This window comes from Erpetoichthys calabaricus, chromosome 5 (genome assembly GCF_900747795.2).
Source record: "Erpetoichthys calabaricus chromosome 5, fErpCal1.3, whole genome shotgun sequence".
Classification (NCBI taxonomy): Eukaryota; Metazoa; Chordata; class Cladistia; order Polypteriformes; family Polypteridae; genus Erpetoichthys; species Erpetoichthys calabaricus.
The window spans coordinates 12,343,696-12,357,341 of NC_041398.2; the positions used below are offsets into that span (position 1 = coordinate 12,343,696).

The 13,646-nt window shown below is 41.7% G+C and overlaps 2 protein-coding genes and 1 long non-coding RNA gene across 28 annotated transcripts in view; 1 reads left to right on the plus strand and 2 right to left on the minus strand.

Moving 5' to 3' along the window:
* Positions 1-13,646, plus strand: part of LOC127527858 (uncharacterized) — a 687,118-nt gene that overhangs the window by 224,142 nt on the left and 449,330 nt on the right. The window contains exon 4 of one of the 15 annotated variants that reach the window (XR_007935003.1): positions 11,628-11,642. The exons of the other annotated variants lie outside the window; for them this stretch is intronic. This is a non-coding gene — a long non-coding RNA (uncharacterized LOC127527858). Of the gene's footprint in view, positions 1-11,627; positions 11,643-13,646 lie in introns of those variants that run through there. 15 annotated transcript variants of the gene reach the window in all.
* The window catches only part of LOC114644514 (tripartite motif-containing protein 16-like), a 428,510-nt gene that overhangs the window by 224,025 nt on the left and 190,839 nt on the right, over positions 1-13,646 (minus strand). For 2 of the 10 annotated variants that reach the window (XM_051927887.1, XM_051927878.1), the window contains exon 6: positions 11,789-12,274. The exons of 5 other annotated variants lie outside the window; for them this stretch is intronic. In XM_051927887.1, the coding sequence (XP_051783847.1) occupies positions 11,789-12,274 (486 nt within the window). Of the gene's footprint in view, positions 1-11,403; positions 12,275-13,646 lie in introns of those variants that run through there. 3 more of the 10 variants (XM_051927884.1, XM_051927881.1, XM_051927883.1) reach the window with 3 other exon arrangements.
* Positions 1-13,646, minus strand: part of LOC114643665 (tripartite motif-containing protein 16-like) — a 484,979-nt gene that overhangs the window by 38,327 nt on the left and 433,006 nt on the right. For all 3 annotated transcript variants that reach the window (XR_007934976.1, XR_007934977.1, XR_007934979.1), the window contains one exon: positions 9,817-10,497. The gene's annotated coding sequence lies outside the window, so the exon portion shown is untranslated. The remainder of the gene's footprint in view (positions 1-9,816; positions 10,498-13,646) is intronic.

Sequence of the window (13,646 nt, forward strand, 5' to 3'; positions counted from 1 at the left end):
TACGACAGAAAATGGAATGTTCAAACCGGCCATGGCGTTTACAAATTCCTTCCACCCCCGCGGTCTCCTATGTTCAGGTATTGTATGAGAAGCGGTCAGATTACGGACCAAATCCACCATGTTGGATCCGACCAAAGGTTTACCCTCTAACAATAGCTCTCCACGATTATTCCAAAACGCGTGATGGGGATTGACGGACATTTTATGTAAAACAAATTCAACATTTTCTTTGCTTTTACAGGCGCGCTTCTCAAAACCTCTTGCCAAACCTTGTCCTCAGACACCTTGACTGATCCAGGGCCCCCCTTGCCATTTTCTTCTTCTTTTGGTAATACGAGCGTCAGACTGCTAGTTTCTTTATCAGCCTTTTTAACTAGAGTCAGATATCTCTGCAAGATAGAAGTGTAAAGCTTCACCTTCTTCAGCCCCTATATCACAGCGTTGCAGGACATTTCTCATTTCTTTGTCCAGTTCAGTTTCTGTGGCACTCAAGAGATCGTTCGGGTTAGCGCTCTTTGCTGAAAAAGAGACATCTGTTGCTGCGGGACCAAATACATTTTTTGCGTATTCCATGTTTATGCTCTAGAAGCTAAAAACTGGATATGAATGGCACGGCGACGCTTAAAAGAGCTCCCAAAAAGCCTCCTTTCTGGTTCAGAATAGCTTTCTTCTTTTTTAAGGTTAGTTTTCTGTCACTTATTTTTCTGACAGATGTTTTATGCTTCTTGATTAGCTTAAACTGTTTGGGCGAAAGAGGTATATTACCTTTTAAAGTATTACAGGCTATTTCGGACAAAGCATTAATTAAATTGTCAGAAGAGGCGTTTAAGAATTTTACGGCGGCGACAAGAGCAGACGGAAGTAAGGCTTGAGAGGCTGTAGAGGTTTCTGCTTATTTGGCCGACATGCTGACAGAATATGTAACTGGGACTCAGAACAAGCTTCTTTTATCTTTTTCACGGTGTACACGACCGGCCAATCGGGCGGAAAACAGACCTGTTCTTAAACGCAGTTCGTCTGGGGTCTGTGCCTTTAAATCCACTAAGAGATAGACGTACGGTAGTTTTGTAGCATCTTCGAAAGCTTCCAAAAGAACTTAACACGCCTCGGATACATTGGCGGGCCAAGGGTAGTAATCTGCAATTTGTCCCTGGGTTTTTTAAAAAGAGTAATGTAATTGGCGTTAAGATTAATCGTTCGGCTTTTCTTTCCTTGAAAGAATACATTTTGAACCAAGTAAATGATAGACAGATTCCGATGATGAGTATATTTTGTGAAAGCCTTTTCTATTTCCTGGCTTTCGCTAGCCGATTCCATCAGATCATCTATAATGACCAAATTTATTTTCTCAGGAGGGAGAAGTTCGTCATTGCATAAAGACTTTGGGAGTCCCTCAATAAATTTTAATTGCTGAAATTTAGCCGATAGCTCGTCGTACATTTTCTGCCAGCAACTATAAAACCAAATTATATTTTGAACAGGATGAGACACGACGTGGTTCGAATGTTCCAATAATTTTTTCACATAATAGGATTTACCGGAACAAGAGGGCCCCGAGATAATTTTAGCGAAGGGGTGTTGAAGGCGTGCGTCAAAATCTCTTTTAGTAGCCATAAGGTTTTGTGTTGTAATCTTTTAGGAGAGCCCTCTTGTTATACACCACTCTGAATTTCTTCCTGAGTGGTCTGTTTTCTAAAGTGAAACGTTTTTTATTTCGATGGATCCGCTTACCGTGAACCAGTAACTCTTGAGGAGGGGCTTCATGAGACGTCACAAAATTCTGAACTAGATTGGTTAGTGACTCGAGGTTTATAATTTTACCGGTTTCGTGATTGATGGTTATACCTTTTACCTTCATACATGTTTTGCCTTGTGTCGTTTTATAACCGTACGTCTTTGGACCGCCTGAAGCAAATTCAGTAATATAATCACCAGGATTTAACTCACTGGTGAGCTCTCCTAAATAGTCACCCAGAGGAGGATTGTACAGACCAGGCTGAGAAGTAAAAATGACCGAGTCGGTGTCGTGGTACAACACCCTTTCTCTCAGACTGTCCAGTAAATCGTACAACTCTAAACGGGCATAGGCCGTGGTGAAAGCAGCAATGACAACATCAACGCTACCAGGTAGGGTATACTTTTCATCGGTGTACTTCCATTGTATTTGAGCAATCTCATCGCCGATAAATTCAAAATAAGAAACATTATACTGTTTGGAGAAAATATATTGCAAGAATTCCTCACCGTCCTTGACTAAGCTAGTAGTGAGATGGAGAGGTTTTTGCCCAAATTTACCCCAAAGAGAATTTAAAAACAACTTTGAAATTTGTCTCTTAGCCGGATTTACGGCAATGTTATCGCGGTCCAATTGCACACCTTCCTTCTGATAATAATCTAAAATATAACGGTCTCGGGAAGCCTCATCCGTACACCAGGCAGGGTAGCCCGAGGCCTCCTGCTTGCCTTTTAGATGAAGCTTGATATAGTCTGAGAATAACACAGAAGTACGTTCGGGGTAATGCCAAATCTCGTATACTTTTGAAACTTTATACCCTTTGTCAATGGCCTTTGCTATTTCCACACTGCACCAAGTACCGGTTAAAGCTCTCTCATCCTCTGTGTGACGACAGTCCACAGTCTGAGCTTCTGTCTCCGCGCAGGTGCGACAGAGGGTGAACATTAATTTCCCACAAAACCTGAGAGGCAGGACTGGAAAATTGAAACCACGTGGAGGCTGGACGGTGGCTTTAATTAATCCAAAATACTGATGAGATCGCCAAACTGCTGAAAAATGATAGTGGGATGACCAACCGGGTACATTTTTGTTTTATTCACAAACGGGTACAAGCTAGTGAAATCATAATAGTGAATCTGTTCGGGCCCCACTGCCTTGTGGTACAATTTTATGGCGTTGGTACGGCCGCCGAACAACAAGTCCCTCGGTTGTATACGCAGAGGGAAATCACAGTGTTTTAAGAAAGTTTGTAGCCTGAGGTCTTGTTTTTTCATCGTCTCCCAATCATGCTCCCAGAGCACGTGCACATCTACATTAAATTTAGTCCTAAGTATTTCCAATTTTCTCATAAACTTTTGGTACATAACTGCACAAGTCATACCGGTTAAAGGATGGGTACTGTTAAAATCATAACATTCCGGACAGCCGTGATAAAAACAACCGGCAAATTCAAAGGCAGTCGGAATACCTTTAACTACGGCATAGCCGTCAAGATAAAAGGAACCCTTCTTTACTTCCCCAAGGTTTAGAGCGTGTCGAATGTTCAATTTTTCTGTTTCACAGAGATACAATAACCATTGAATAGATGCGTTCGAATAGTTTTTCTGACTACTACTGTAATGGTCAGAAGGAATTATGCCGACAGACTTTGGAGGCATACAGTTTTGCCTGTACATGGCCATACATAGAGATGCCAGGGTCATGCATTGAAACGGGTCAATATTGCCAATTTTGATGACCTCGTCTCTGAATTTAATGCACGCTGTTCTAAGAATTTCGACGTCATTTTTACAATAAAAAGCCATCTCCTCTTTAAAATTAATAACACCATGCTTGACACTGTCGTACCAGGTAAAAAATTCTTCTTTTTCTTTGGTCATCATGCTCTGAACACCGTAGCATTCAGGTTCAGGGTAGGGGCCGATATAATTCTGATTTTCAGCCAGATTGAAGAAATGGGGGAAATAACCTTTTGCGGCTTCAAGCCCCATGATTTTAGGCATGGCACTCAATTTCATTGTTAAAAAATTCAAAGAATCTATAAAACGTAATTGATAACCATCATCTGTGAAACACATCAGCTTATTTCCTTGAGTAGTAACACTAGGGTTCACACCATTTTCAAGCAAATACTTCATTAAAAAGTACCCATCGTAACCTTTTGAATTGTGAGCTATGAAGGTATAGCCTTGATACTTGGGGCGACGGTATCTGGCAAAGAACTGGTGTACACAATCTTCACCCGCCCAGAACCAGGATTTACCCCGCAAGGACTTACAGTATATGTAATTAGGAATGTGCACACCCGTTTCTTGCCGACTTTCAAAATCATAAAATACGTATTTCTCACAACGATCCTCAGACTTCAAGGTTTCTATAAAGCACTGATGGTTTTCTGCATCATTTTCAATTTTTGCTTTACAAACCCTGCATTCCTCGGGCCGACATTTATGGGGTTTTGAGGCGGCATTCACTGTGTAAGTTTTGTAACACAGGGGACACATTTTTGCCGTGTCACAGGCCGCTTCCATATCGTTGGTCTTATCGTTAAATTTAGGAATCGTATGCTGAATAAAACAAAATTGGGACCGGCAGTAACGGTTGCAATCACTACACTTGACAAGTTCTTCAGGGATCGGACGGCAATCTGAGGAGAAACAGACGTTGCAGTGACCTTCACAACGATGACTAAGGATGGAGTGGTAGCTTGTGTAACAGTAGTCGCACAAGTATTTCACCCCCAGAAACCCCTTTAAATTCAAAATACCGTAGTAATGGTTATCGTGTAAAAACATAAAATAGGTTTTGGGGTTTCTACCTCGGGAGCTTTCAAATTTTAAAAATTTCTCATTTCTTAGACACCTGTACCAGACAACAATTTTAATACCTAGCAAGTTTTCAAATTTATGAACGTCCGCAAAGGACACTTTTTCATCCTCAGATAATCCAGCCCTGTTCTGAAGGTTATACGCTTCACGCATGCATAACTGTGAGTTTTGCATGTACCAGTCATCTATTAGGCTAAGCAGATAAAAGGCAAAACAGAGCTGATTCTCGTAATTATAAGAAATAATTAAATGCCTCATTTTCTTTCTAACTATTTCATGATTGAGTAGAGATGAGACCTTGCGAGAGCCACGAGCGCCACCGCTAGGTGCCCGAACAATCTGGGTGACTAGCATCAGAGACTCATCCGCTAGCACACTCGCATGACTCTGAAGAAGATTCTCTATCTGATGAAGAAAATCGTCTACATTAACATTAGAGTCAGTCAGCTGTATAAAAACGCTGATAGGTAATGAATCAGCACGCAATTCTAGCTGTACAACATCTTGCAGATTTAAAGTACCTGACAAACTATCCAGAATTCTTTGCAGCGTCTCATGAATACTGTTAAACACCTCCTCATAAGACTCTAGTTCATAGGCATCGGCGAAATTTAAGGGGTGTCTTATTTCAGTGTGATTAAAGGCAGGTCTATCGATCTGCTGAAAACCACCCTGACCGTCGTTACCAGAGACAACAGAGGGCCCGGCCATGCCTAAAGTAGACGAAGGTGAAGGTTTAGATACCACAGAACCACCGGACATAACTGGTGCGACTGAAGGGGTAACCACAAATGGCGGGGCAATAGGGGCTGAGGAAACAGAGGGCAGGATTGAAGCGGGGGGCAAGACTGGAGCAGAGGATGCAGAAGGGATAGCTGAAATAAAAGAGACAGAGGGTCCAGAAGGGCTAGAAACAGAGGACAAGACAGGAGCAGGGGCCAAGACTGGAGCAGGGGAGACTGAGGCAAACGGCTTGGCAACAGAGGGCAGGATTGAAGAGGGGGGGAAGACTGTAGCAGAGGATGCAGAAGGGATAGCTGAAATAAAAGAGACAGAGGGTGCAGAAGGGGTAGACACAGAGGGCAAGACTGGAGCAGGGGAGACTGAGGCAAACGGCTTGGCAACAGGGGGCAAGACTGGAGCAGAGGATGCAAAAGGGATAGCTGAAATAAAAGAGACAGAGGGCAAGACTGTAGCAGAGGGGGCAGAAGGGGTAAACACAGAGGGCAAGACTGGAGCAGGGGAGACTGAGGCAAACGGCTTGGCAACAGGGGGCAAGACTGGAGCAGAGGATGCAGAAGGGATAGCTGAAATAAAAGAGACAGAGGGCAAGACTGGAGCAGAGGTGTTAGCAACTGGTGCTGAAGCAGAGGGGGGAGCATTTACAGAACCCAAAGTGTTTGTTAAACCATGACCCGTTTGAGCATTCACATTTTCGTTCAAAGACCGCTGAACCCTTTCTAACAAGTTATTTAATGTCTGCATTTCATCGGGGGTGGCTACTGGACGTAGGGCTTCTAAAAGACTGTCAAGCTGGTCAAAGTCGATGGGAGTGGTAACAGGTGAAAGAACTCTCATGGTCGCTATTATATTATTCATTTGGAACATGTTTTGATTTTGCCAATTAATATATTCCAATTCATTAAAATATCGGGGTGGTGGAGTAGGCATTTTTGGGGGCCGAATAGAATAACTAACTTCATTCAGCATGTCATGCAATAACCCAGCATTTTGAGAACCGCTCCCAGCGTCCAAGTCCTCACTTGCACGCCTTTTGTCAGACATTATTTGGGGAACAAGTTTTCTAAAATTGCATAAAATAAAATAACCTTTTCACGTATATCTGGAGACAGGATTAAGAGTTTTGAAAAATAAACAGCACTCGTTCGATTTCAGCCTTCAGCTCAGCAGCCTTAGCAGCGGGATCAAATCTTTCAGGTTCACCGATTATTTGGGTAAGTAAGCCTGGAGAGGCGGGTTCTGAAAAAAACAAGCAAGACTAAGTTTTCTTTAAAAATAAACATTTGCCGCGCACACGCACAAATAGTTCAACTTACCGGGCTGCGTGAATGAGATGTTCAATAGTAGACTGTCCGAGGGCCTTTGCGCCGATTCTAGAGGCTGATTGGAAACTTCGGAAGAATTACCACTCTGAGGCAGGATTTTTATTCTCAAAAACACAATCTGTGGCCGCTATTAAATCCTCCAATTGTGAACTAGTTAGATTTAAAGAAGCAAACAGTTTAGCCTCCGATTCTAGAATATAAAAGACTATGTTTGTACGTACTTAAAGACAATTACATTAAAAAGTAATCAGCCAGAACGTTCTTATAAGTTTGTGCATTTTCATTAAAAATAATTAGCATGAAACGTGCATACTTAAAGACATTAATTCGGTGCTGTCTTACAAGCAGCATTTCGATTTATAAAAGGGTAGTCTGTATAACAACTAAAAAACATTAAAAGGGTAGTCTGTATGACTACCATTAAAAAGTAATAAGTTTGTAAATACTTAAAGACATTAAAACTATTAAATCGGCGGTCTTATAAGCTACATTTTGATTTAAAAGTACGGACGAAAGAAGATCTGACTCACTTTTTGAACAGCCAACCGGCCAGAAACTACAGCCTTCTGAAATAAGAAAAAAATACCACATTTATAAACTCTGTGCGTTACGACTAGGTACAGTTTTTTCATTTAAAAAGCAGAAAATCCCCACTCATCGCTGGAACTGATCTGATTTGAAAGCGGATTTATAAAAGAATATCATTTCAACAGTTTGAAGAGACGGTCGATAATCTACACTTAACCTCAATCACAAAAGTATTTTTTGCCATGCCAGCCATTGCGGAAGAAAAAAGCAAAAAACGCCTACCTTTTAAAAAAGCTCGCAGAGAAACTTGGATTGCTGGAACAGTTATTGTGCTAATAGACGCAAAACGGGACACTTTATGCAGGCATCGGGCTATGTACCGCCTTGGAAGGGCGGAGCGAAACACTTCGGGCGTTTGGGAGAGAGCTCATAGGTTCAGAGTTGTTGATGTTCCGCCTCTAAGGGGCGGGGAGACCCTGGTAGCGGGAATAAGCTTCATTCAAAGTCTCGCCGCTATAAGTTTCACATCTAAGCAAATAGGAAAAAAGATTAACCTTTATGTTTTACCGAGAGATCGTTGTGCTAAACGCCACGTGTATTTTAAAGTTGATAGACTGTAAATATGAAACGAGGCTAAAATGCAGTACTCGAAATAAATTTATTACAGATCATTGTGAATATAAGAGAGAGAGGCGTTAGTGGAAAATATTTCATTTAATAACTTTGTTCTTAGACCCTAGAAATGTGAAAACGTCTGACATTTAAAATGGAACACAGGGAAAGAAGCTTAGTGTTTAATGAGCTTTCAACCCTCTGAATAGCGGGGGCTTCTTTAATAATCGTATGATTTTTCGATTTCATTAAACATAAAAGAATTTAGCATTAAAGACCATTTGCTGTTTGGCGGGGTCTTTTCCCACGGATTAAAATTGACCGCCGTCTGATGCTTGGCAGGGGGCTTCCTTTTAAAATTGGTGACACTATGCTAAAGACACATGTCCCAGCAAAGTGCCGCATGGCGGGGTGCTTCCTTTTAACACTACAGTATTTTTTCCCACGGTTTAAAATTGACCGCCGTCTGATGCTTGGCAGGGGGGCTTCCTTTTAAAATTGGTGACCCTATGTTAAAGACATTTGTCCCAGCAAAGTGCCGCATGGTGGGATGCTTCCTTTTAACACTACAGCATCATCTTTTCCCTACCATTTGCTAGCAGGGGCTGCTTGGTGGTGGGGGCTTCCTGGGTCTCGACTGTTTCAACTGCTGAAAATTTTACACTAAGTGTATATTTCATTTTTAGAAAGTCACGTCCGTGCGTGGGCATGCAAGCAATATCGGTGTATATTTCTTAATATGAAGCCACGTTTTAGAAAGTGCTGGAAAGATAAGTGTTTATTTCTTAATATTAGTTTTGAATTTAGTGTTTATAAAATGAAGCAGCGTGTCTTGAGCTTATAACTTAGAGCGGGGAGTGAATATCGTTTTTAGAAAGGTTCGGCTAGATAATTGCATATCTTATATCGTTTTAGTTATGGCTAAGTAAGGAAAGACGCGTGTCGTGAACTTAGAGCGGGGAGTCAATATCTTATACATCAAATTAACGTAATCCATATTTTTATAGTTTCATAAATTTTCATGTTTTTTTATAGTTACATAAATTATATTTTTTATATTTTCATAAATCCTATTTTCATTTTTTTTTTTTTTTAATATTTTTATATTTTCATATTTGGGGCGGGGTTTAAAGTCATCAATCAAAAGGGGGTGGGACTTAAAGGTCATAACTCAAAGTTAGGGCGGGGCTTAAAGTCATCAATCATTCGTTGATTATAGCTATCTGTATAACTACTTTTGTTCTTTATTACAAAACTAGCTGTGCTACATGTCTAAGATGGATTGAATTCTAAGTAATCAACGTAGATCTCAGTGTTAATGTTTGCAGTGCACCATCTGTGGGAATGTATTTTGAAATGCATGTAGTAATAAAATGAATTGCAATTATCATTCCAACAGATGGTGTATCACAAATGTTTGTAGTAGTACAGTGCATTAATACAAATGTTTGTGATGTGCCATCTGTTGGAATGACAAATCCAATGCTTATGTCTCTGTTGTATGCCATTCTATTGGCAGAGCTGAAGCACAACAAACTGTCGCAGGTCTGGACCAGCAGTTGTGTGCCAGCAGGGAGGTTTACAGGCTGGTATGGTGCCCACTAATCACACTCACACTAACACACATTCTGTCATTAAACTGCTGGCCGATATCAGTGGTGACGTCTGGTGCTGCGGCTCTGTAACTGGATGATATTGATTAGCATGGGAGCCATAAAAGCAGAGCTAATGTTTGTGAGGCACCATCTGTTGGAAAGACACAGACAAAGTGACTGGACAGATACACAGACAGACACACAGACACTTGCCCTTTTATTAAAGAGGATTAATCATAAATAAGAAGTCCTAATATCATCAGATCATTCAAAATAGAAGATATGATCAGAGGAACTTACAAATCAAAAGTTACCAAACGAAAAGATTTGACAAATAACAGTCGTCCATTTTTTTTTTGTGTGTGTGTTTTGATCTTTTTAAAATAATAAGCAATTCAAAATTTACAAACTGTGAAGCATTAACAGGCCATTTATCTCTGTGAATATAACACCTAATTATAATTAACTAAACATTAATTTAAAATAAGTATTCTTTTACAAATTAATTATTATTAAACCAAACTGTCCTTCAAGGTGATGTCAATATTCTGAATATTTTTTAGATCTCACCAAACACTTCACATCCTAACTTCTCGTGTGTTTAATATGTAGAGTGGCCACAAGAGGGAGCAGTTTGGCTCCAGAAGAATCAGCTGATGTCACAGCCCTGAAAGTCACAGCAATGTCACTAAGGTGCAAGTCACATGACCAGCGTCTGAGTTGACAGCACATGATGAGGGCCACAGGAGCTGACGTGGAGTCGATTATCAGTGACTGGCGATGTGTCCAGTGTGCTCATCGACTTTTAAGTGACATTATGCCCTGAATGTGCCCACCTGCCCACCCTGCTGACTGACATTTCCATTTCATTAATCCTGAGCTCTAAAAGCCCCCAAGGTCAGCAGGAGACGACCTCAACCAACACAAACATCAGACGACAGGACAACATGGCTGTCAGCCTGTAGAGTTTGAATGACTGCCAGTGTGCAGCTGTGATGAGGACCTGAGTGACCAGACAGACCAGTGGCTTTATGAGGTGACACAGCGGGGACTGAAGCAATGGCCGAGGTGACAGGAGAGAGAAGAGGGCAGCAGGGCTTAGGTCAGCAGTGAAGAGCTCATCGGGTGACAACCTGTCTGATGAGCGAGTGCTTAAAGAATCAGACGTCAATCACACATCAAGATACGGATTTGATCAACGAGGAATACAATCTGTAATCACAGGACGGCCATCAGCGTGTTATGAGTCAAAGAGGAGAAAATCAGGAGGGAGGAACAAAACTCACAAACACACAAGTGACACACTTGTCTGACTCACTCTGTCTCAGGTCACTCATCTCACCCTTTATCACCCTGATGCTCTTCTCTATCATCCTCACCCCTCACTCTTTATTCACCTTCTCCTCTTCCTTTTAACCCTTCAGGCTCCATGAAGATGACAGATTTAGAAGTCAAAGTCGCCATCTGCTGGTGAGACCTCTAATACACAGTGGGGGGGCTGTCAGCTTGGGCCTTCATTGGCTTCTTCACACAGACTGATGTCAGGTGACACACTGCTCCTTGAGGGGTCCTGAGGGAATTAAAAATTAATCCTGGGAATGTGTGTGTTACTGGACAGATAAAAGTGTACCCAAGTGTAACATCTGATTGTCTCTTTGAACACCGACAGTGACAGCTGACTCGTCTCCTTGAGGTTGGGTGACAGTGGGAACAACAAGGAAAGGTGCAGTTTAATGTCTAACGTGACACCAAGTGACTCAGAAAAAAACCAAACTCCATCAGTATGGCCGACATGTGACTGAGCGGTGAGTCCTCGTCTTTAGACATTCACAGTGAATTCATTCAGAAGTGACAGACCACCGGAGTAACTAATAGAGGGACAGACAATGTCTGCTCAGAGGCCAGCACTCCAGTCACTTCTGTCACTTTGTGTTCCTAAATAGTCACTGGAATGAGGCTCTGGATACTGAGACAGGCATGTGGTCCTGCTGTAGCAGCACTACTGAAAGGCGCTATATAGACTGACTTAACAGGTGACATTCAGTGACATTCAGAGAACACAGCAGTTGTGGTGTCAGCCTGAAGGACATGTGGCTGTGAATCAACAGTGACCCCTGCTGGTCAGACTGGTATTTGTAGGTCTGAGGTGTCACCGCCCCTCACTATGACACACACACCTGATTGGCTACTCAGACCCAATAATAATGGAGACCCTGACAGCCGCACTCGCCCCTCATTCTCATCCACAAATTCACTCACAAAGGTGCTGCCCCCCCACCTATAGTGTAAAATTAAATTTGACCCCAAACTGCAAACACAAAGACACCTGAGCTTGTGGGGACATCAAGTGACTGGTGGAGGGTACTGGTCAGTGGTCACATGGTGTCAGATGGCTGATTGTTATACTGGAGTTACCATAAAGACAAAACCCTGGATAGAGGGGCTCAGTGAAGGAGGTGTTGAACCTGTGCAGGAGGGTCATTGTGTGTGAGACGCTATAAAATGACAGAGAGCCAGCAGGCCAGTCCAGATACACACCTATTCTGGGGCTGTAGGGGGCGCTGATTACAGTCTCCTTGTTATTGTGCCACACAGAGTACTTGGAATGACAACGCCGCAAACACCAGGACTTCTCGTTGAATCTAAGGCTGCACTCCCAGCCCACTCCTTTCCTGCCCAGTCCTTTATATGCGACTCCAATCATCATGAAGTCTCCACTGCACTCCACCTCCCAGTAACAGCGAGTCCCAGTCAGAGCCTCTCTGCACAGAACTTGGGTGCAGCGGTCAAATCTGTCAGGATGATCAGGATATTCCGTCCATGTCCCCTCCCATGTCACCTTCTTGTTCCCTTCAGACAGACGGAGGACTCTGTTTGCCGTGTTGATGTCCAGTGTGAGGGGACAGAAGTCTGAAAGGAGAGAAAAGAAAACGAGTGAGGAAATCTGGGAGTGTGTAACGGGACTGGGGGCGGAGCACAACACAGACAATTAACAAGAACCAATCAGGAGCTGCGCTGACAAGACACTAATAGTAAAGAGCTCATCTGATTGGACAGAATCTCTAGGGATTAAAAATTAAATCATAAAAAGACAACAACAGACAAGAAGATATTGACAAGAGTTTTGACAAATAGATTGAAAACAAATATTGAGAATGTAATAAAAGAAGAGCAGACATGTGTGGTACAGCGGAGAAGTGCAGCAGATAACCGGTGTGTCTTAAGAGACTGTATTAATGTCAGGGGAGAGAAACCTGCATGTCGCAATATTACATTTAGATGTGGAGAAAGCATTTGATAGAATTGCACATAAATATATGTGGAAGATACTCCAAAAAATGGGAGTTCATGAAGGTTTTCTGGACTGGATAAAAGTAGTCGATAAAGATATACGAAGTGAGATAAAAGTAAATAACAAACTAATAGAGGAGATACAAGAGAAATGTGGAGTAAGACAAGGGTGTCCATTGTCAGCAGTGCTGTTTATTCTGTGTATAGAGCCCTTATTAAATAAAATTAGGAGGGACACAAATATAAGAGGAGTTGAAGTACCAGGAAGGGGGGGACAACAAATAAAAGTGTTTCCATATATGGATGACATAACAATAATAGTCAGAGATACATGGAGTATAAATAAAGTAACAGAACATACAGAAGTGTTTATGGAGGGGGTCAGGTTCAACTTTACACCTCAATAAGAGGGAATGCGTCCTTTGGGGGAAATGGAAAGAAAAACCACAAGGAAGAATAAGGTTATGAAATGTGGAGAAAGTATTAGGGATAAGATTTGGAGATGAGAGTACGGAGAGGATGGAGTGAAAGAAATGGAAAAAAGATCAACAAACAAACAGAGTTTGGAGGATAAGGAACTTGTGAATGGAAGGGAAGATATTGGTGATGAAGGCAGTTATAATCCAAAACTATCATACTTAGCAATGGGTTTTTTACACCAATGAAAATATTAAGAAGAATTATAAGAACGTGTTTTGTGTTTCTATGGGGGTCAAAATGTGAAAAATTGGCAAAGAGGAAGGTAATGAAAAGGAGAGAAAATGGAGGGAAAGAGGATCTGAATATAGAAAGGGAGTTGGCTTTAAGACACACAGCAACTGTTGTTAATATGGCGTTAAATAAAACGGGGAAATTAGTGGACATGATCAGATATCTGCAAGGCACAGAATTGAGAAAAGTAAAATTATTAAAAATGACAAATAGCAGACCCATTGCCTTTAATATGCCAAAAAATAATAAAACAATAGTAACATTTGTTAAAAGATATTCA